Here is a 25,537-nt window from a genome sequence, read left to right as displayed (position 1 = left end):
CATCTTCTTAAATATCTCGTTTTCATAAAAGTCTTACATATTTCAATCATAAGCTTATAATATTTTATCTGCTCTTTAAAAAAAATTTAACATTTTTTCTTCAGATTTATAATTTTAGATTTATAATTTATTTATTGCAATATATATATATATATATATATATATATATATATATATATATATATATATAATTTTATTGTACTTTTTATATTTGTTTTATTTTTTTGCTTGCTATTGATATTTGTTTTATTTTTTGCTTAATAATAAAATAAATATTAAAATAAAATATAATTTTTATTTGATATTTACGTAATACTTTCTTTTATTTTTAAATAGATAGATATTTTAAGAAGAAGGTTTTTTTAATAAAGAAATTTTTTCAATAGAATATAAATTTTTGAAAAATGAGAAAAACACACTTCTAGTATTTCTACAAAGTATATATTTTACCATAAAAACAGATTGCCTAATACATATTCTTCCCATTGCTTTAATCGCTAATTAATTCAACGTTCGCTCAAGAGACAATCGGGAGGCGTATCTCCTTGAAATTAAAAAGATACAGGTGTGCGACTCTCTCTAAGCATAAGTTCATCGAACCGGAACGATCGCGCGTTAAAAATCGATGAATTTTCACGAACGAACGATCGCTCTTTTACCTCGATCTCATCAAATCGCTTTCTCTCGTACTCTCTCCGTCTACCGTTTCCGGTCCGCTTTATTCCGCTCGCGCAGGTGCGACCGTGTACTATATCACCTCGATCACGTGTGCTCGGCGCGCGCGCGCGCGCTCACACACGTTTCAGCAAATTGTCATGAACTAAATGCCGCGAAAGATTCGTAAGCTTACCGCGTGGTGCGCCGGTGTGCGACCTGTCGAGAATGGATGAATGGCGTATTTACGTGTTTTAACGCGCAGCATCGCCTATGTTTCGCCGCTGTATCGGCTGTCCGCGCACCACGTCCCGTTCTGAGATTTTCCACGAGGAAGAGAGCCCTAGGCGCGACAATCAAGCCAGGCGGACGGGCCTCGGTGGAGCCACGTCGCAGAAATCGCATCGTCGTTCGGTAGGCGTTGCTGCTGTCATTTGGCTTCCTCCTCGCTACGCGCTATTTTTTCACCAATTTCACGCCACTCCCGCGGCTCGCACGCGTGATAAGCCTCCCCCCGTAACGTGGATCGCTGATCTTCGGTGTCGGCGAGAAATGCTCGCGGGGGATGCCGCGATGGCGGAACAGGCGTGTGCGATCTGACAGCTGTAGAATCCTGTGCTTTCGTCTCCTATTTTTATGTAGATAGATGATAGACGATATAGATGGAATTATCGTATTATATATTCTATTTACGTCGGTTTCTAGTAGGTAGTACGCTGATGATTGTTTTCTTGAAGCAGGGACAATGTTTACCAAGAAGAAAAAGAAACCACAGATCTCCACACCGACCAACTTTGAGCACAGGGTGCATACCGGATTTGACAAACGTGAGGGCAAGTTTGTCGGACTACCACTGCAATGGGCTTCGATAGTTGGGAATAATCAGATTCTAAAATCAACCAACAGACCACTGCCATTGGTCGACCCAAGCGAGATCACACCTACTGAGATCCTCGATTTGAAGACTATTGTAAGAGGACACGATCCTAGAATAAATAGACCACTTGTCAACGAGAAAATTGTCGAGAATGGTTTGCCTAAGACCAGTACAGTTGCTCGTTCCAATTCTCTACGCTCTTCGAGTCCACCACGACTCAGGAAAGATTACAGGTATTTCTAATAACTTTAATAGAAACTATTAAGTTACTAAAGATTAACATTGTAAATAGTGTTATAGTTGATGTAAATAAATGAAGCAGTTTTAAATTTACTATGGATAATTTTTAGATACTTATAGCTTTTTTGATGAAATTAATGATTATAACATAATTATATCTTCCATTTGCAGGCATACAAGCAATCTTCCACCATCCGTCCCCGAAGGCCAAGAAGTACCTTCAAATATTAATCAAGGCTTTGTAAATTTTAGCAAGCCACATAACTACATTGATAAACTGAGACAGAATTCTCCCAGCGTTGGCAGCGGACTAAGTTCCAGCATGCAGAACATGATACCAAACCTTCAAAATCTTAATCCTAATATGCAATCATCGCCAAACTTAACTCATTCTGGATCAAATGTACCAAATCTATCGATAAATTTCCAAAACCTAAGTCCTATTATTAATTCACAAGCTCCAGTACAAAGTCCAAATAATCCCCAATTTCCAGATCCAGAATTTCATAGACTAAATTCTCAAATGACATCAGCTCAATATAATGGCAATGTACAGGTAATTAATCATACGATATTGCATAATTGTTTTTAGCTTTTTTTATAAAATATTTTTATATGTACAATTATAAAACTTTAGTAATTGTACACAATTTGAGAACATTTTTACATTTATAATCTCTTTATAAAATAATTTAATAATATAATATCTTATTCCTCTTAAACGATAGTTACATATATTAAGTAAAATCATCTCAATTAATTCAATTTATTGCAACAAGAGGCAATCTAAAGACATTTCAAAAATTAAAACATAAATGTAACATTAGCTCTTGTATTCTAAGACAAGGAAGTCATATGTGTATTTGTTAATATATAATATGACTAATGTAATAATATTATTTAATTTATTTATTTAGGGTTCATCTATAGAGGCATCGAGAGAACATCAAGTGAGCCAAAATGTGTTATTACACAAGCTACAGCCAAAAATCTCGCCAGTAGGTTCAATAGCCTCGCAAAGACCATTGAGTCAATTGAGTTCACATAACATTAATAAATATCCTCAGGCATATAATATGCCTGAAAATCCATCTAACCTCCAGTCACATTTGAAGAAACCAATGGAAACCTCTCAATCAATGCATAATTTATCAAAGCCAAGCATATCGTCTACAGTATCAGGTAGCAGTTCTACTCCAGATCAAAATCAAAACATGAAGAGTGCTGTCTCTTCAGGAAATTTGGCGGTTGGTACAAGCGCAAATAATGCCAACAAGCAAACGGATCAGAGACTTACACATGAACAGTTTAGGGCTGCTTTACAGATGGTGGTATGTAGGATTTACATTCTTAAAGAATTTATCTATTACATTACAATAAATATACATTAAGTGTGTAATATATTTGCATATCTTATATATGTATTTAGGTAAGCCAAGGTGATCCGAGAGAAAATTTAGAGAATTTTCTGAAGATCGGCGAAGGCAGCACAGGAACTGTATGCATAGCTACAGATAAGAGTACAAATCGTCAAGTTGCAGTTAAGAAAATGGACTTGAGGAAACAACAAAGACGCGAATTACTTTTCAACGAGGTTGTCATTATGAGAGACTACCATCACCCAAATATAGTCGAAATGTATGATAGTTTCTTGGTAGACGATGAATTATGGGTGGTAATGGAGTATCTCGAGGGAGGTGCGCTAACTGATATTGTAACACACTCAAGGATGGACGAAAGTCAAATAGCCACAGTGTGTTCTCAGTGCCTTAAACCATTGGCGTACTTACACTCGCAAGGTGTTATACACAGGGATATTAAATCGGATTCGATATTACTTACGGCAGATGGCAGAGTAAAACTGTCAGATTTTGGTTTCTGTGCTCAAGTCTCTCAAGAATTACCAAAGCGAAAGTCTCTTGTAGGAACCCCATACTGGATGAGTCCCGAAGTCATATCAAGGTATCTTGAATTTATATTATTTACTTTCGAAACTAAATGCAATAAATTTTATGTTTATTTTTATTATACTTGATCACTATAGAAAAATTAAGTCTTAATACGACATAGATTATAATATATACAAGTAATACTTTTCTATTAGTTTTGTAATTCTCTCTTCATAAAACTTTACATTTTTTTAAAAATCAAAATAAAAGAAATAGCTCTTCTATTAGTATGCACTTTAAATATTATGGTTATTTCACACAATTATTAGACAAATATAAAACCAAAAATGTTATTTGTATATTCATTTACAGGTTGCCATATGGACCTGAAGTGGATATCTGGTCATTAGGAATAATGATCATTGAGATGATTGATGGCGAGCCACCATTTTTCAATGAACCACCTCTACAAGCTATGAGACGCATCAGGGATATGCCGCCACCAAAATTAAAGAATTTTCACAAAGTAATATTATCTTTCTTATCAAATTAGACATAACATTAAAGATTCCTATCTTTATTGTTAACATACACATGCGTGTAGTTTAATATTTTAAAATATAATTGTAAATTCAAAATATGAACAACATTTTGTCTACTTGCAGGTTAGTCCACGTCTTCAAGGTTTTCTCGAACGAATGCTTGTGCGCGACCCGGCACAACGAGCCACGGCAGCTGAATTATTGCAACATCCATTCCTCAGGCAAGCTCAAAGCCCTAGTATTTTGATTCCATTAATGAGAGGTGCCAGGCATACAAATTGTTGAGTTACAATACTTTTGTAAGTTAGAATGTTAGTCAAGCTGGATATTGATTACAAGAGTAATCATATCCTTAACGAGATATCATCGTTATCCTATTGCAGCTCGTGTTAAAGTTGCAGCTTTTAGCCGTCTATGAGTTAGTTCAGAAGTTTTGACTTCTAAACTCTTATATGCAGGACTTCAAGGTCTTTTTCTTCTTTTTTTTCTCTTTTATGATAGGCACGATCGATTTAGAGAATATAATATTTACAGTTTCAGAGAGAGATAATTTAACTGTAAATATTTAAACAATGTAGTTTAAATATGTCATTTCTGCCTCTGATTTTATACTTTAAATTCCAGTCTAGATGTGTGCAAATTTAAAATAATAAAATTTTAGAATATTGAGTTTCTAATATCATATTGAGTCTCACATGTAACTAATATAATGAATTTTTATAATAATTTATAAAAATTTATACAAAACAATATAAAATTTAAATAAGAAATATAAAAAAAACTATATTTAATTGGCATTGATATTAGAGAAATATCAAAAAAATCGAGAAGAAATATTACTTTGAAGCCAAAGCCTTATTCGTAGCTTAGTGTTTCTCTTAGATTTTTGTAAAACTTAAGATTCTAATATAAATCAATCTCTTTAATCGTGCCTTATATATTTATGTAATAAATTTTTTTCTTTATTTTTATAACTGTTTTTAAAAAGTATTCTTTAAAAAGTATCCTACACAAGAAAAATCTTCGAAAAAATGATTATTTTCGAATTTTACATTCCACTCGAGTCTGAGACAGCTTGTGTTTGTAAGTATTATTTTTAAAATAAGCTATTACATTCCCGCATTGTTTTATGCATATATATTATATTAATTTTGCATTTATATGAGAATACGAGACATACTATGTCAAAACATTCCTTAAGTATTGGCACTGCCTGCTTAATCCACAGTAATAATTTTAATGTTATGACAAATAGTTCTAACTTTGAGATATTTATAAAACGAATTTTTTTTCACCCAAGTGCCTTAAGCACTAACGCAACAATAAACTTTTTTTTGCAAAATAATAGTATTGTTTGTATAAAGTATTCAAATAAGATTTTCTTTTATTATTATTATTATTATTATTATTTTCATACTAAATTTATAAGAATTTGCAATTAAATTTAGACAGTATGTTTTGTTTCATTTTTCTAAGTAATATTGCATCATTATATGCATTAATTGTGAACTTTTGTAATATTTTACTTTCATTATTTCCTAAAAAGTATAAACGTTCTGAAAAGCGTAAATAACTGGTTATATGGAAAGCTTTAAAAATTAGAATATATATTTGACTATTGTCTTTTATACAACTATTGCACATAATTAGATAACTTGCTTAAACAAGCATTTTATGTATTTGAGAACAGGGTTATGATATATATTATTTAAAATAAATAGTCTGAATATATAAATATGAAAAGTGTATGTAGATCCATATAGAAATGCCTGTATTTGATAAGAAAATTTATCATTTTCCAATACATCATTAGTATATGTAAAAAAATCAGGAATGTTACGTAGTAACATATATAGAAGGCAGAAAATCGTGATCCTTTGATAGTAATAAATTGTGTACATGTAAGATGTATATTTTTTTAAATCATGTAATTTTTTGTATTGATTGAGATTATTATGTATCGTAATTTTAATTAGGAATTTGTGAATTTTACAATTTCTCTATTGCAGTTTAATTTAAGAATTACACATAGAGAACAGTCTATTATATACTTGTCATCTGTATATTTTGGCTATTGACACTATATTTCTAACCATGCGATTTTTTAATTGAAATTATTACATGTCGTTTATCAAAGTGACTATGTGATTCTAAATCTAATCTATAGACTCCAAAAGCAATGACAGTCAACAAAGTTTTTGAAAGTATGAAAATATGTTGAGGAACAATGTATAAAATCTGTAATCGTATTAGATAGATCTGTTCGATTATACTCGCCATATATTTAAGCCTTATAATATTATTTTACCTTATAATATTATAATCAAGCTAAAAAAATCACCGTATTTCTTACACATTTACAGATTAGAAGCTATTCTGTAGAATATAAAAAGTCAAGAAGAAGGAATAGGGCTAATAAAATAGAAGCAATAAATAAATGCACTTATATTGTGTAACTTATGCTTGTGCACTTATTGTGTAAAAATTTTCTTTAATAATAATGAATAATGTATCAGTCCTTTCTTCAACATAAAAGGCTAAATAACATACTCTTTTCTTATTTAATCAGTTTTTATTAGCCCTAATCCTTTTTGATTTTTTATATTCAATATATTTTTTGTTTTTACTTATTCTGTATATAATAGAAATTCAAATACCAGCGTGATTTGATTAAATGAGCGCCATATTGGCAAATTTTAAATGTATTATAGTGTCCAAAATTTGTTTATTACATATGTGCAGGATTATTGTACACATGTTGTACATTTATTACGTAATAAAGAATCTATTTACAAGAAAACATGCCTATATAAAAAGTTCTAATAAGCGTTTTCAATGTTACTGACAAATTTCGAACATATAACTCTTTACATTATAATCTTTCAATTAATTAGTATGATGATTAAAATATGGGACTGTTTTTTGTCATATAAAAATATTTTTTATCTTTCTAAAATATAATTATCATTTACATATATTTGCATTAAAATTTTATTTCATAATTATGCTTTATGGTTATAACGTTATCTGTCTTATCGACGTACATGTTTTATCAATTGTGCAATAAAATAAGATATTTACATTAATAAGATATTTATATTATAATTAATATAAGAATATAAACATTTATCATACATTTATCATATCAAGCGAAGTTTATATCCAAAAATTTAAAAGAAATCTAAAATTATGACTGCTTGGTATAAGCGATAGAAAATAAAAAATAAGAGAGAAAACAAATACTTGCAAGAGTATGGAATGCTTTTGCAAGTAAAAACAACGAATATAACACTCTTGTATGTAATAAACATGAGGGAGAGATGAAATTAGATTACGAAACTTTGTGTCCGCTATAAAAATCGATTAAAAAAAATTAAATGCTTAGGAAGTGATTAAAAAAAATTAAATGCTTAAGAAATGATTAAAAAAAATTAAATGCTGAGGAAATGATTAAAAAAAAATTAAATGCTTAGGAGATGATTTAAAAAAATTAAATGCTCAGGAAGATATTGACTATCAACCGCAGGTATCCGATTTTTTTACCTTACTTTAATGACTACTATTGTACATTTGTGTTTAAGTATTTTTTTTCGAGGAAATAACAAAGAAAAAAAACAAGAACAATTGAAAAGTTTTAAGAGATTATAAAAAGAAAGGTATTGAAGATTCTTTCGAAATGATTTTATCCTAAAAGTACGTATCATTATCGAATTAAACAAATTTAATAAATTTATTAGATAAATTTTACAATATTGTTAAAATTGTTCTCTCTTTTTCTTTATTAAAAAATTAATAACTTTTATTTCGTTGTCTTAAAAATTTCATTTATGCATCGTTTTTAAATTTCTTGCTTTTTCATTTAAATGGCCATTGGAAATAATGATACTAATTTATAATTGTTTCTAGTACACAATTAAATCAAAGATGCAAGTAAATATCGAATGTACATAAAATAGAAAAGAATTCGTGAATTCTTCTTATGAGTAATCAAATATTTTAATTAAATCGTTAATTTTCACGAATTCTCTTGAAAAGAGAAAAATTTCGTCTTTGTTTTTCCACGATATCCGTGGAATAAATTACTATCGCTACTCTATTTTTTGACCGATGTCACGGTCACGCGGTTTCCCTCACGTGATCTTCGACCGAGATTTCAGAGGTGTCTTTTAACGCGTCGAAAGAATCCACGTCGCCGGGAGTCGTCGTTACTCAACTCTTCCTCCACGACCAGCGGACGTCGTCGTATGCGATTTGCTGTTACCATGCGGCACATTCCAGGCTGAAAGGCGTTCTACAACGGCCATCGTCGATTGGTCCAACGCGATGACGAGCCCCTGGCTGACCGGAATGACCTTCGCATACTGGTCCGATCCATTGGCGCCACTTAAGATCCTTGCGTAGATGGAACGTGCAACGGCACCATTTATAATAGCTCGCTTTAATCGAGAAACCCGTCTTCTTTTTTTTTCTTTGTACACCTCTCTTCTAAATCTAGTGCGTGGTAAGTAGTACGAGTGAAAATAGACGTGGCCGAGGATGTCCCATGGCCGCAAACCAGCGACGAAGAAAGATGTTCGGTGCGAAATGTTTTCGTCGAAATTGACGAAACGCCTCGAAGCCCGTGTCTGTTTGCTTCCGCTGATTTATCGTATGATACGCACGATACGCAAAAGTCCAATCATTTGCATAATATTCAAGGTTGCCGAATATTTCAGCGAGACGCAATATCGCGAGCGATTCTGTAAATTCAAGCTTTGACATCGAATGTTTTTTTTCCATCAAAATTATATATATAATGTAACTCGTGTCGTTTCTCTTTCGCAAAGCTATTTTTTACGTAGCAATTTTAGTTCTATTTTTCAGTCTTTCGATTATGTAATTAAAAATTCAACATCGATTTAATTAAATACTGAATATTACTTGACGATTTGATATTATCTGATATCGTCTGATATCATCTACCTTTTTATCTCTTACATTAATTTTTATATGAATCTATTAATGGAAAAATTTTATCTCTAACGATATTGTTTGCGTCGATGTATAAATTTCATCAAATTATTTTGTTCAAAGAATATACTGCAGCGAAAATACTACTGAAAATCGTGTCAATCAATACCAAGAACTGACGCATAATTGTCATGTGTCAGTTATCAAAAACATATCGCGCTCTTTAAAATATTATCATACAATGCTGACCGTCTGCATTTTAATGAATATTTCATTTTAATAAATTATTTTAATTGTCCCTCAGAATTTCTAATTTCAATTTCTTGTTCCGTAGTAGATCCAATCGCCACGCCAATGTAACGCGACATGGTAACAGGATGCTCGTCTGCTCTACTATCGGCGACATAATGTAACGACACATCGTGATCAAAGATACGAGAGCAAACGAGAGATTTATGGAGTGAGCCGGAATTTTTTGCGATCGAGCCCTTGATGAAGGGGACCCGCGAACACCTGCCACGAAGCCACGTGACAAATGTCACGCAGACGAAAGTGCCGGAAAGATGGTCTCCAAGCACGATCATCATCGTGGACGACGACGTGATGTCGATCCACGCATCATTTCGTCATGCATGTATTATAAAAAGCTCCATCATAAGCACTCTTCGAATGAATATTATGTACTTCTACATCCTACTTTCTTCAATAATTTCAACTTTCCCTGGCGATCCTAGGGATGAATGCGTTTAAGTAGAATTAGATTCATTGTCGATAACAATCCTGATGAAAAGTTTTTGCGATATAGATTTTCCTTGTGTATACAATATTTTTTTCTATTTTTTTTTCAATGTGAACTTCGATCGCGCTAACTGTTTTGGCGAGTCACGATTGTCGTTTTGTCACGTTATCGCATTTCCGCGTGTATGTGTGTGTCCTTCTTACGGACGGTCAAGTAAAAATTCATAATGACGGCAATAGAATGTATGTGCGTGACGCAACAATATTGAATTTTATTAGCAGGATAGAAGCGGAACGCGACGACCAATGGGAACGTCGCTTCCGCGGAGGCTCGACCGGCTCGACCCGACTTCCATCACGTTCGTCGAGAGATCCCTGTGGCCGGTCGTTTCTTTCAAGGAGAATCGAGTTGTGGGAAAGTTGTACGCCCGGCTGTCGGCTGATAAAGTTGGCCGTTTATATCGCCTCGCTGGAATATTACGTTATTGCGCATAGAGATAACCAAGTTAAATTTCAAAGTTTAAAGCGCCATGAAAAACGAATTTGCACACGACCGCTCGATCTTGTCGTTCAATGATATTTATATATTTATAGTTGCATAAATGGTTTATTAATGCGCGATTATTATACACTTAACTTTCAAGTAGATTCCAAAACGGAAAACGCTATATATTGTCTTATTGTATTAAAAAAATTCCAATTTTCTCAAGTAGATATGTTTTCATACATGTATATTTTCTCAGTATTAATCAGAAATTAAATTTTATAAGATAGAAAGATGAAAGATAAATAAGCAAAACTATCTTTTAAAAGTTTCTTTCCCTCTCGTGGGAGGAAAAGTCGTAAAAGATGCAAATGAATTATGCAAATAAATTATAAAACTCTGCGGAACATCACGTAGCTCTTTCTTACATAACTAAGATAGACAAACAATGTAAGGCAGCGGTTTTTATCACGTTTTATGCACTTGCATTATAGAAAATCACATGTATATATATGCAAAAATGAATACATTAATACAAATTATATATGCATTAAAACAAAAATTCACAACGCTAGAATAGACGTCTCTTTATGAACTTTATATCCATATTTGTACTAGCGTGAAAAATCTTTAATTATTTATTATTATTTTTATTATTATTTTATTATTATTATTAATTATTAATTATTATTATTATTTTATTAATTATTATTAATCTTTTTAATAATTTTATATATATACATAATTTGTGGCATAAAGTATAATTTTTATAAAATTATTAAATGGTTACAAAATACTTTTTTTATCAATATCTTCTGATACTGGTTTGTGCTTTTTTGCTCTGGACCCGGCTATTTTTAGAAAGTTTAGGGAGCTATTTATGAAACGTCGTATGCCATATAATCAATGGCAGATGTGAACTTGAATCGCATTTTACAAATTTCGCTCCGCCTTCCTTCCTGCGAAATGGACGCGAATGAACGTGAGACAAAGGATCTTTCTCCTACCTACGTCTGTACGAAAAGTTTCCAAGTATTTGCGTCAGCGCCGTTTAACGCCTTTCATCGGAGAGCCTCGCCCATGTTTCTTTCCTTCCTCAGCATTGGTCGCCATGTCTGTATATCTCTCAGCAGTAAAAACACAAGTCAGAGATCTTGTTATTACAATAATATGCGTACTCGCATTAATGAGTAGACGCGATAAAATTAGCAATCCAGAGGCATCTCACAATCTCGAAAATTTCATGAAACCTGTGGCTATAAATTGAGATAATCAGCAGCAACGACAACGTGTAATTATATCGTATAGCAATAACTGTAATTACTCCTGCATTATACCGTTACACGAGATTGTAATTATCATTACAAAATAATCTGCTGAGGAAAAATCCATCTGGAATTCACTAAGATTGTTATCTATTCATACAATCCTGAGAGAGAGACGCAGTTCGCAGCAAAGCTCTTACCTTTGAAACGTTCTTCTCATTCGCGAAAGTTACCTTGCATTATACAGGACCGGTTTTTCAGCAATGTTGATTGACTGCCTAAGTTTGTCTCCGACCAGCGACAAGAGAGAGATTTAGCTACAAGCCGAGTTTGTGTAGTTAACCGACATTGACGTAAAACCGGTCCTAAATACGGTGCAGCTATAATAACGTGTGGCAATATTTTCGTGCTGAGGAAACGTCACTCTATGCGATTTGATGTGTATACCGTCGATCTGCAAAGTAAACGACTCATTCAAAGCTATCTGTCAATCGAGAAGATGAGCGAAATAAACAATAATATCCTGGCAAACAAACATATCTGAAATTATATGGTATATCAAATTGTATCTCGAATCTAATCTGTATACATTATCCTATAATTCTAATAGTAAATTGATCTTTATCAGACATATTTAAGCATATTTTTCGTTTGCTGCAATTTGTTATATCGATGCATCCTCTTGAATGAAATCAGTGTGTTGTCACTGAAAAGTAATGAATAATCATTGTGATAGTCTCAGTATAATACTATAAATTAGTGAAAGCTCACTAATTACTAAAAAAAATGAATTAGCGATGATGGCTGTTTCAATCAGTGATATTTCATAAAATGCATCTTACATCATATATAAAATAAATTTATAATAATATATTTTATATTATATATTTTAAATATATTATAAAATATATTAAATATATAATATATTTTATATTTATATAATTTATATTTTATTGAAGAACTATCTAAGTTTAACCAAAAGTCTTATTCATTTTTTGTAGATACATTTTAAGAATAAAACAATAATATATATATATATAATTTTAAATTTGAATTATTATACATGTTTCCTAGACATGTGAGAGTTTCTCTCCAAGATAAATTAAAAAGAAAAGCTTGAAGAATTATATATTCAAATATGATCGTCACTGATATTTTATCGAAATCTTGTCATAATCAGCAAGGTAGAAGAACAAAGTGTGGATATTTTCATTGAAAATCAATGAATCATACTATTAAGTCATTGCTTTAATCATCGCTTGATATTTTTGTCGATTCACTTTAAGAGATTAATGTTGACTATCGCGCATTTTGAAGGCTTACGAAGAAAGTCATATAGCGAGCTGGGAATCACCAGCAACGAAAAATATTTGTTTGTCTAAAGAACCAGAATTAAAAAATTTATAAACTCGGACACGAGACTAAGTTTATATCTATTAAAAATGCATCCCGATCATGTTACACTCTTGACCTATAACGAATAGATAAAAGAATGGCAATTGAAAGAGTATATTGTGTCAGCGACGATATCGACCCCGGATCGATCCAACTGTTCGCCGCTTGCATAAGCGACCTTGGATTCTCCGGAAGAATAAAACATTAATATCGGACAGGCATAGCATACGGAAAGTTTTACGTAAGATGTAAATCGATATGTATTTCCCGTAACTAATCGGATATAAGAAAACGGCGATCCTCGAAAAAAAATATATAAGTAGCGTAATCCCGCTTGCAATCTTTGCAGTCACCGTATCGTGAAAATCGCTTCAAATCGACCTGTTCGCGCGTTGGCACCGAATCTCGCGAAACGCTGTGTTCTCCGATATTTTTCACGGGTAACAATGTTTCACATATGAATATCGCACACCGGTTTGCTCGCAAGACGTGAACTTTAGAAATAAGTGTAGATTCGCGCTAGGAAAATGTTCGGAGGTTTCTCAATTGCATATTCTTGATGAAAGAAGTGCGTCGCCAAAAAAAGAAATTGGTCCTCGCTCGAGTCCGTTCGTGCTCATTTCTGTGAATTGTTTATATCGCAATCACATGATCGTCTAATTTATATCATTCAAGAGGCAAAACATTATTTTGATTAAAGGAGAAATATAATAAGAGAAAAAGGAGAAGTATTTCATATTTGCTCCGAAATAGAAGCGTCATTTCGTCCTTATACGTATTTGTCTTTTAATCATAATTAGCATTATTTTGAGGGAAAAGGATTTATCTAATGATATTTATGGAGAATGCAAAAATCTTGAATAAATTCTTGAATATCTGGGAATAAATCTTGAATAAAATCTTGAATATCTGAGTACGAACGAACTCGATGGTCCATCTATTGAGGATAAACAACTCGATTCGATAACTCGATCAGCTGTTTACGAGGTGGGATTAATAAGGAATATTGACAATTATTCCGTTCGCTATATCTTTTAAAAAAATGGAATGTACGGACAACTTTGCTTACTCCGACTGTACCTGTACGTGCCTCCGCGGATGAGTAAGCGTTAAAAATTTGATTTATCGGCACAAAAATAATCCTTGTGTCGCAATACGCTAACCAACTCGTGCGCATTATGCCGAACGTAACGCTATTTGCGGCGGCATCGTTTGAAGGTCATCGTCACTCGCGTGATGTGTCGTCGTGTGGGGGCTCGTCCGGAGGCTGGACCAATCGCGTCGCAGAAAGGCAAGACGGCGCCCGTACGCACACATAGGCACTGCAACACGTCGTTTATTTTACTATCGTCGTTTCTTGGAAGATTACAACAGTTACATCAGCCGCACATCACAGTATGTAACGTTAAAGAATGAATTTAATTAGACTACAGGAGGTCCTTGGAAGGAGGAGAAAGGGAGGGGAGGAGCAGATTTTGACATTTGCTTCGTGACATTTTTATTCGCGCGATCAACGAATTCGTTTACAAGAAAAAAACAGGCGGATGACGTCAGCTCGCACGAGGATGTTTGTCGTTTTACGTAGCACGTATAGGAATGCTCTTAGTAAGATTGTCTCGATTTTCGCAGAATCTAAAAGCAAAAGTGTCACGCGATTGCAAAATTTCGAGATAGTATTGCGTTTGATTTCAAGATTAAGCGAAATTTACTTCACGTAGAACAGTATAAAATGATCATATTCTCTTATCTAGACAGAATTATAACGTTTTTAAAAAAAGAATAAGGAGATTAGAATATGAAATAGAGCTAAATAATGACTTTGAACTTTTAGTTATGGACCACAAAAGTGCGAAAAACACTCAAAAAGAGAGAATATATCTTTGGGAGGAAAAAAGAGATCTGATTTTAATTTCTATACCCTGTAAAAAAAATCTCTATACACTATAGTCAAAGAAAAAAAATCGAAATAGTTGAATTTGTTGAATTGTATCAATTATTATCATTAAAATTGTTTTATTATCATTAAAATTGAATTATTATCATTTAAATTGTGTATTAGTTCTGATGCGGGAATTTTTTTTCTTTTTAAAATATAATCCTATGGGTTTTGCATTTAAATAGAGATTTTGAAACAAGATTGTACATGAATTGTAATAAGAATATGTCTCTTTTCAAAGTAATAATTTACAGAGCCATAAATCTACGGATCTAAAAAATCTCTACCCTCTATAGGCAATTGTGAGCCACACAGAATTGATTCTTCATTCGGAATTGAAACGAAAATAGGGAGGAGGAGAAGAAGATCGTAATGCTGCTTCTAGCTTGTTGACCCCCGTCGCTTTCTATCAAGAGACGTCGGCGCTTCGACGCCGGAACCATAAATTTTTATTATCAGATAAGATCAACAACAAATTGCGTCGTCAAGGATGTCTAGTTACGATACGCCGGTTAATAAAAATGATCACTATGTTTCATTCTGTGGTTGATCCCATAAATTCAAAAGTCACGCGTCTTCACAACATTTTTAATTCAATTAATGCTACTCTCTTAAACTGAATCAATGAAAATGTCAGTGATTTCAAATAGTGACATAAGATTTCAACGAAGTATTTCATTGATCATCAATGAAAACATTCACACTTTTTCCGTTTTACGTTTCATTAATTATGACAATAAGTTTTCATTAAAAAATTAGTAATAATATATATATTCGCGAAATGTAACTTGTAAAATTTTTTTTTATGCTTTATAAATATTTTTCTTTTACTTTTCGTATATTTACGAATGTTTACGAATATTTACGAATGCGATAAGAAGAAACAAAATACAGAATAATACGAAAAATTTCGAAGAAATTTTCATCTTGAATTTTCAGCGATTTGAATCTAAACACAAAGAATATGTATACCTTAATAAAGTAAATATATATCTTATAAAGAGACAATATACAAGTGCCATCTGTGTATTTGTCAAACAATCCTAGAAGAGATATTATTAGTTATCAATTAACTCAATTTAGTTATCAAATTACTCTTATCAAAACTTGAAATAGCTCTTAATCATAATTTAATTAATGTCTCTTCTATTTTAATTCTTGTTGTTGGAAGGACGATAGAAAATAGAACAAAAGAAGTATATCATAAATTCATTCAGTATCGATAAGCTTTGATGAAATCTTGAGATTGTCGTAAAAATTTAACATTTAATCGCGTGTTAGAATGATTTCATCCGTCTCGATAATAACACAGTTCGCATTTTTCATTGCGTCTACATGAGATAAAAATATCCTAGACATGTAATGTGTGGTAATAGTGATTTCAAGATAATTACATTGATTTTTAACGCGACGATGCGTACTTTGTGCTTTAATACTGTGAGATAATCTTTCATTTATCATGTCATGTAGTCTTCAAACATTTGCAATACTTTCTGAATATTTCGCGCTCGATAAGTATATCTGTCTTCCAGAAATTTTGTATGAATATATATATATATATATATATATATATATATATATATATATATATATATATATGTATGTCAAAACAAGATAAAGTCATTCTGTTAATTAATTATTCTGTTATCATTTCGATAAGTCAGTTATTTATTATGTATGTTTTTATTTTTCTCAACAAAATACCGATACAATCGATAAAAATTTTTCTTTTATTATATCTTCTGTATTTAGTTGAATTTTTTGTATTAATCATGCAAAAGGAATATACATTGCACAAGATAAAAATTTGAACGAAACGTAAAAATGCTTTGTATCACTTTTATTAATTTTTTTATTTTTATTCGGAATATATTTAAAGCTATATTAAATGATTTTCAAACGCACAGTTTTCATTAATCACAAAGTATTGAATGAGATTTTTCCAAGAGTCCATTCGTTTATAATTATTATATTTGATAACGTGTCATAGCTAATTGCAAATAATAAATTAGATAACGAAGAAAACAGGACGTTTTCTTACAATAGCTCTTTTATGAATAATCTGCTTTCAAAAGCAATTATATATATTTTCCACATAAATTACTAATTATTCTTTTATGTATATTTTACTATAAAATAATATCCCTGTTTGCATAAAATATGACGTCAAATGACTTATATATCGTTACCAAGGTCCGTTCAAAGGCTTTCGAAGGAGCGAAACGAATGATCCAACATCGATAGGGAATGCGCGGTTTCTCGACGATGACAGGATAATCGTGGACGCGAATCCCTTCGTGAGGATTACTTCCCCATTCGTTGTATAGACCACTCCTGCTGGCACAGCGGGCAACGATTGTTCTGCTTGACCCAGAGCGACATGCAGCAGTAGTGAAACGAGTGGTTGCACTCGCCCCAGACGACCACGCAGTCCTGTCGGCCGTAAACCTCCTTCTTGCTTTCTGCCTGGCATCGCAAACAGGCGTCTGAAAATCAAAAAGTAAATTAGTATTTGCTTTAATATTAGTATAGGATAGAAAAGTTTAGCACCAATTCTTGATGCGAGCTTTTTTCTGTCGGCGAAGAAACCGAATCAGAACAGATCGTCTCTCTTTCTCTCTCTTTCTCATGTTTCAATTAATTTTATATATCCATATTTGATATTTATAACTAAGATATTGAAATATATATTAAGTTATATATATTTAAAAAGTTTTTTTTATTCTGAAGAAAAAATTATTCCTTGCATCTTATTTTTATTTCATATGTAAATTTCATAGGAAAAATACTAGGAAACTTTCCGAGCAGCAAGAGATATATAGATGCATACAGATTGATATAGTTTGATCATCAATTCGCAAATACTGTGCGCAATAAATATTTATAAAGAAGACAATTAATAGAATTTTAAGTTTTTAATCGGGGAGAAGATTAGTTTTATTTTTGTCAAAAAAATCAATCGGATAGAATCATTTAATTACAATAAAGTTGCGGGAGCATAAATCAACAATGAATTGAATAATTCTCGAATTTGATCCTTAAACTTCAATTACCATTTAAGAATGATAATATAATATGATAATATAATATAATAAAAATATAATAAAAATATGATAAAAATATAATAATATAATAAAAATATAATGAAAATGTACACGACGATTAATGTCACGCATATGAAGATTCCTGATGCCCGTGATTAATGATTGAAAAATTTTTAGCATAAAAAACGATAAAATATGTCTGTTAGAATCAAGTCGCATGCGTGAGTGATATATCGCGACCTCGCATGTCGAGGCATAACTAAGGATTGATAATTATTAATTAGCAATAATAAAAAAAAGGAAAGGACAAGATATATCTTAGCTCTTAAAAAAATTTCACTGATTCTTTCTATATGTGGTTATATAGAGATAAAGATTCGCGAGATAAGGTCCCCAGGAGAGCAGACAGTCCGCGAAATTAATGCGATTAAAATGACTTATAATCGGTATCGGTAAACGCGATAAACGAGATCGAAATTGCAACGATAACGTTAAGCCTATTTAACTGTGTTATCACGTACGTCACGTACGCTCAAATTTGCCTTATCCTCGTGACTGAGAGAATTGCAACTGTAAAAAAGTTTGTGTTCTACATTTTTTACACATCTGTTACTAAAAATGCGAAGATAAGATTTTATTTTGAGGGAAGGGACAAGTTATTCAAATTCTTATATATAAATAGAGTACAAAAAAAAAATAGATTTATTGGCATAAAATGTGTATCTAATGACAGCATTTGATGTTTTTTTTTTCATTCCTGCAAAAATCATAGAAGATTTATAGAAATCATAGAAAATGCAGATTCACGATATCATAAATATTTTGGTTGACCAAATGCTATTATGACCATTGTGACGTGAGCAATCCACAATTTAAAGCACGTATATTTTTATTGTCCTCTCTCTCTCGAAGAGAATATCATCTCTTCTTTACACGAAAGTGTCACGAATATAGGTGAAGAGTTGTTTGAAATTTCAGAAGAAAACAAGCCTATCTCATTCCTCGCATTCGCACGTGTATAATATTAATTTCGCACGCGCGTTCTCCTTTAGGAAATTCCTTTCTTTCCAAAGGTTGTCGAAAACATAAAGACTATCGCGCTCGCGCACACGAAACAAAATAAAAGACAAGTACACGAGTGTTTCGCGACCTCGTATTCGGATAATTACGTGCCGATCCCCTTGATTCGACGTTATTACGTCTACGTGTGCTTTTCGCCTGTCGGTGTCACGTTCATCCCTTATCGAAATCATTTCCGTGAGACGTAAACGTGCTCGCTCAGCGAAAGCGCAGCATAATCTACCGTCCAGGTCAGACATTCCGCGATGAACGGAAGAATACTGGAGAAAACACACGTGGGGGATCTTCAGAATTAAAGGGACGGGCATCGCGTAAGAGATGAGGGCGTCGAGGTCTTTAATTACACGTGCACCGGGCGACTTTTTTTCTTTTGCACAATAGCCAATCGCGCAAAACGCGATATACGCCTGGCGAAGAATTTATTTCTGGCTCCCTATCTGCGTTGAATATTCGATAAGTATGTATGAACGGATAAGCAGAGGCCTGGTGAAACGCGAAACGCCGATAATTCGCGCGATGGAAATGGAGCACAGAACTGCGTTATTTTTGTTATCGTTGTTAGATATAATTTTTTTCCAGAGATATTTTATATATAAACTGCAAATTTAATTTTGCTCCCATTCTGTCGCTCGCGTAGCGAAAAATATAAACCGAGTTCTCCCCTGCCATACCTGCCGTCAAAGCGAATATCAAGTATCGCCTGACGATGCTCGCGCGAGTGTATAAAGTGTCCAGTAGAATTCCATTGGCTTATCTAACGGACCCCACCGCATAATTATCACGCATGATTATTAGCGATCTGATACGCACACGTCCAGTGAAAATAAATACATTCAACGTTCTCCGAACAGTTCTCGCTAATGACGGATGAAATAAGGGTGCGCTGAGAATCATCTCCTCTCTCACAGATACCTAACACATTAGTTTCTAAAACACGTTATTAATGTGTGCATGCAATTTTACAATATCCGCTCTCAATCTTAATATCAATATTATTTTTTTATTCTACGACAGTTTCAAAACCATCGACGTTTTTTTCATCTGTACGAATTGTTCGATTATTAAAATATTTTTTTTTTCAATTTTTAAAAATGACGAGGAAAGTTTTCGATGAAAAAAGGAACAGGGTGTATACTCAAATCTTGAAAATAAATTCTCTGAGAATTTCAGGTATTTTTGTTTAAAATTCCAAGTAAAATTAAAATATTTGTATAAATATAATTTTAAAATAAGTTTATTTATCGTACGTAAACTTTTAACATAAATTAAAAAAAAATATATATATATTTTAATAAAATTTGGACAAAATTTGAACACAAAAAAAATTTATCAAATATATATATAAATATATAAATCTATTTTTTTAATACTTGCATTCGCCTCCTTTTGGGCATTCTCTAAAATTCTTATACGCTTCTTTCCTATCTTTCACCTCTAAAGTGTTCTTCCTTTTTTTAAGTGCTTCTTGCTCTGCAATAGACGCTTGCTGTCGCTCAAGATATTCTACATAAAGCGAATGTTTATACTTACAATATAAAAATCATCAAAGAAATAGTTTTTAAAAAATTTCCCGAGTCTTAATAAAATTCCATGAGAATTCCCTGATTTTCCAGGTTAAAACAAAAATCCCTGGGAATTTCTTTAAAGAAAGGAAAAAACCACGACCTGTCTTGGCGCTGGTTTACCCCCTCGTACGGTGCATATCCCGGCAGCGCACTTGCGTCGATGCGACTCAATCAAATCGTCGATTGACGAGGAAGAAATTTCCGTCGTTATCTTTGCCGTCTATCGACGCTTCGTCGATTAATTCTCGGCAAACGTTCCGCTCGAGGGGGGGTGCGCGAGAGAAGGGGCGACGGGTGTCGGTTTCTCGTTGACCCCCTCCGGGGGATCGGGGCAAACGCTTGAACGTGCCCCCGGACCCAGGCGAACCATTGGGCCAATTAAGTGCAACGGCGAAGATGCCGTCATCGCGACGAGGACGATCACCGCGAACTAAACTTCGCGAACGTTCGATTTAATTCCAGGGGAATTAAAGCGCGTTAGAATTTTAGATCGGAGTATCTCTCGTGCGCGGATGCACGTTTTAGATTTTAGATAGTCGATTGCACGACGAAAATGCCGAAGTCGACTTCAATCTTGATAAATAATTTCTTGACGTCAGAGAAAATTCCATGAGAGCAGTCGCTATTCTTTTGCAGCTTATCGTATTGCATCAAGTAATTAAGAGAGATCTTCATTTATCTCAATCTCGGCTTCGTTTTATTTAATTTAAATTTATAATATGATGCTTATTTTCTCATTTTTTTTTAAATCGCCGAGATTCGATTAAACTTACGAATTTGTCCAAAGGAAGGCTCCTTCGATACAGAAAATTTTCAAGATTTATCAATTTACAGCATAAATTTCGATTATAATCCATTTCAAAAATATATCGTATTGATACCAATTAGATATTTCATTTTGAATCAAAACAAAAACTGATGTGAACAAATTCGCATTTTATTTCTGATTTACAGCTTTATATATTTTTCAATCGGAATCCAATTCTTTTTGAGACTTGACAATTTTAGAAATATAAGTAATATAATATAATTTCATAATTTATATTCTTTATATAATTTATTATCTTTCCGATTAAATTTTAAAATTAAAGGAAAGTGAGCCAATTTAAAAAAAAATATACATTCTCGAGATTTCATACAATCAAATCATGTTACTTTTAACGATTACGTCGTTAACAGACTACGTAGATTTTCGTCTAGTATTGCATCGATTAATTCACGTGGCTTGGTGGAAAATTTTCCGTCCTTATCGATATTATTAAATCTTACATTGTGCTACCGTCGTAAGTAGCGTGTTGCGTCATGATGAATCTACTTCAATCGCGTTGACGTAACGCGCGCCAATATATTTTGATTAAATCAGGTTGCATACGCGAAGAGTTTTGTTCGATCGACAATTTTTTTGGCCCCATATATTCGTGCGCGCGAGGCCTCTTTCAACTTATATAACTTTATCAAACATTTCACGTGTAATAAATTTTTAAGATACGAGATTACCGAAGTATCAAGAGGCTTTATCGTTTATCTCCTATCATACACTCCTATCTCTATCTGTCTAGAAAAAAAATGCAAGCCAATATTACACACGGGGACAATCCAAATTACACTTCATGGAAGAAACAAAATATTTTGCATACTCGATTAAAATGTATTCGTGGAAGTTACGTCAAACGATTCGAAACGTTAAACAATTGTAGCCGATTCATCATGATTAGCAATTGTAGAAACTCAAAGTTTAACGTCGCTTTCAGACAGTTGACATTATACAGAATTTTATATCCCCTCCGGGGATATTTATTTACATCGATTACAATAAGATTGTCAGAGGCAGCGCTCGCGACAAACGTCATATGATTCCGTTTGTTAAGCGCTCATTGTTGCGCGATCCTTTAATCGCGTATGTCGACAGAACGATGGTCAAACGAGTCGCGATCTGATATTTCAGCGTTTCTTCTGATAAATTTCAAGATATCGCGACTTGGTGATGACTACGCTCTTCGCGGGAGTCTCGTTGTCGCCAAGTCGTGATATCTTCGCCAGAAGATAAGTTCTCAGGGTTCTCTCTTCATCAGAAAATAAATTCTCTAACGCATAAAATAAAACCTGTATCACGTATATTGATCCGATGCATTTCGATGGAAGAAAAGTAATTTTTATTTGGGATTTTTATTCGATGGATGATCGGAAATAGATGCGAGATAAATCAAGAACGGCTTCTCTCTTGGAATAACTTATCGAAATGGATGCGATAAGGCGTCTGATCTAGCTAAGCAATTACGGGATGGAGATAATTTGCGATTTTTCTTTCAGAACATGAGAAAAAAAATAGATAAAATCTAATCATTTTCCGTTTTTTTGAAATGCTGGATACGATTTTAATAACTTGAATTAAAAATTCTCTCGTATATCTCGTATATCTTATGTTTGTTGAACCGCGTTATCAAACGCGACTCCCGCGAAGTCGCCAAGTCGTGATATCTTCAGATAAGCTCATGAGAAAATTCTCCAACGCACAAGACGAAAATAAAATTTGCGTTACGTACATTGATCCGATACATTTCCATGGAAGAAGAGTTATTTTCACGGCCGATGACGGGTGTTTTGTTCGCGGATGGTCGGAAATAGATTCGAGATATAAATCAAGGTGGGCTTCTCTCTTGGAATAACTCATCGAAATGGATGCGATAAGGTATTCCAATTCCAGAGAAATACGTGTCTGATCTAGCCACGTAATTATGGAGTGGCTATAGTTAGCGATTGCGAACATTATGTGTATTAATTATCCGAACGAGAAAAATACTCCAAGCTCCAGGCTCGACTTAATTAATTGCCGCACTATTAATAGATTCACCGGGAGTCCGATTAGCCTCTTAAGAGATAAGATCGCGCTCGATAATCCAACATAAGATTGATCAATGAGAAGCGCAAATACGTTGTCTGTAAATAGCTTCTTCGATACAGCTATCTGTGTACATTATATCTTTACAAAAAAAAAAAAAAAGAAAGAAAAAAAATATCGAAAAATTCTTGAATGAGTGTCATTATAAGTCAAATCGTTATTATAGGAATGGTCGATTTAATTTTATTATAATATAAAGTCATGAAAAATGAACAGAAAATACGAAGAGGTATGATAGTATATTAATATCTGACGCAAGATTCACGGAATATTATTTCATAAGTGGCTATTGTTCTTGGGGATTTAAGTAGCTTAAATTTGCAAAAACGAATTGAAGCTTAATTGCGTTAACATCTTTACCGCGGGCACACAATTATCGTCTTTGTTTCGAATCGTCGCAATATCGACTGTGTGCGAACGAGCGGGCAAAAATTACTTTAATTCTCGCGGAAAATCCTGCCATGAATTACGAAATCGACTTCGTAACACGTGCAAAAAAATGTAATTAAAAGAGGACTGTCATTGTGCATTTCACTTCCCGTAAACTAATTTTTCTGCTTCGGAAACTTCTGTCACGTTTTGCAAATGTATCCTCGTTTGCAAATGTATATCGTTTTGCAAATGTCCCGGTGATTTATACGCAGACCTGTCAAAATTTTCGCAGATATTTCTCGTTATTAAAATCCTCGTTATTAATCCCCGATAAATCGCCGATAGCGGCCGTGATACAACGAAGACTGAGAGCGGGGAGGGGAGAAGGGGGTGGCGATAATTAAGAAGGAAAAGAGGCGCGCGCGAGTGACACGTGCGAGCGTCGCGTGCACGTGCGAGCTGTCAAATCGTGGCCGGATCTTCTTCTCTCATTAGGGAACGGTACGGAATGCGGTATGGGTCAAGTTCACAGTTGAAACAGTGATAAGGCGCGACATTACTGCGACTTGGCGCAGATAAGGATAGAGCAGACGCGTGCCGGAATAAATAAACGCGCGCGACTTTAAACTTGAACTACGGATGATACGCGATAATGGCCGTAGATCAATTTTTGCGAATGTTCCGGCAATTATTAGATCGATTTATTAGATTAATCGAATATAGAGTTATATAATAATATAATTATATAATGATATAAGTTGTATACTAATAGAATTGCATAATGATATGACTTACAATAATTATATGATAATATTATAGATTAGATAACAATTGGACTAATGACAAATAAATGACTTTGAGAAATGAGCTTTCTTATTATTTAAAAAGTTTCAATATCGAGTAGACTTGAAGGAAAATTTGACGCTTCATTAACGAGATATTTAATATTGAAACTTAAGAAATTATATAAAAATGTGCAATTCTGTCAAATTTTTACTTTCGAAAAAATTGGAAGAATTTTAAAGAATTGAAAAATACGAAATAGGGAATTGTAATATAATTGTAATATAATTAAGGTAATTCCTCGTGCAAAAATAACTTAAAAATATACGATATTTCTAATATTTTTGTTTCAAAGAAAATTTTTTAAACTTAAAAAAATTTTTTAAATCCAACACATTTATACGAAAATAATCCTAGCTTTGCATATTTGAACCACTCTTGCTAAGATAAAATACGTGATAACCGTAGAGCAAAAAACGGTTATATTTAGCAGTAGATAGCGACTATATATAACGAGCGAACGAGAAAGAGATAACAAAGGGATACCAATTATTTTATACGGGTTCTTTCATGAAACCATTTGTTCGACACATTATGCGCGATGAATTCTTCCGAGTTTGTTCTTCACAATAGAAGAAGAAACTTTGTCTTACAATAGGAGAATTATTCTCTTCCAACTGCGACTTAAGAGCCGGGACCACTTGTGATATATCTGAAATATTGAATCAAAATTCATCATATGGCGATCATTATTGTAGACAGATCTCGTCGCTGCGATAGGGAATAAAGAAAGGCAAAATAAAAAAAGGCAATAAGATAATAGT

The 25,537-nt window shown here is 33.1% G+C and overlaps 2 protein-coding genes across 4 annotated transcripts in view; one reads left to right on the top strand and one right to left on the bottom strand.

Moving 5' to 3' along the window:
- Positions 1-838: 838 nt before the first annotated feature.
- On the top strand, positions 839-7,002 carry Mbt (serine/threonine-protein kinase PAK mbt). Of its 3 annotated transcripts, none has more exons than XM_083081890.1 (7): positions 839-1,068; positions 1,395-1,764; positions 1,943-2,327; positions 2,689-3,102; positions 3,201-3,733; positions 4,033-4,186; positions 4,326-7,002. In XM_083081890.1, the coding sequence occupies exons 2-7, from the start codon at positions 1,400-1,402 to the stop codon at positions 4,485-4,487; spliced, it is 2,013 nt and encodes a 670-aa protein (XP_082938016.1). In that variant the 5' UTR covers positions 839-1,068; positions 1,395-1,399; the 3' UTR covers positions 4,488-7,002. The 3 variants fall into 3 exon arrangements, with proteins under 3 accessions (XP_082938016.1, XP_082938015.1, XP_082938014.1); XM_083081889.1 differs by having other exon boundaries at positions 840-1,068; positions 1,392-1,764; XM_083081888.1 differs by lacking the exon at positions 839-1,068 and adding an exon at positions 1,084-1,292 and having other exon boundaries at positions 1,392-1,764.
- Positions 7,003-16,795: 9,793 nt separating this feature from the next.
- Positions 16,796-25,537, bottom strand: part of LOC145961567 (RING-box protein 2-like) — a 42,177-nt gene continuing 33,435 nt past the window's right edge. Inside the window, exon 2 of the mRNA XM_083081906.1 lies at positions 16,796-17,456. Within this exon, the coding sequence (XP_082938032.1) occupies positions 17,275-17,456 (182 nt within the window). The 3' untranslated portion in view covers positions 16,796-17,274. The remainder of the gene's footprint in view (positions 17,457-25,537) is intronic.

Source organism: Camponotus vicinus, unplaced genomic scaffold, assembly GCF_025532165.1.
Source record: "Camponotus vicinus isolate PSW18456_S1 unplaced genomic scaffold, iyCamVici1.0 SCAF_11, whole genome shotgun sequence".
Classification (NCBI taxonomy): domain Eukaryota; kingdom Metazoa; phylum Arthropoda; class Insecta; order Hymenoptera; family Formicidae; genus Camponotus; species Camponotus vicinus.
The sequence above is the reverse complement of the archived record's forward strand: the minus strand, read 5'-3'. Positions and strand labels throughout refer to the sequence as shown.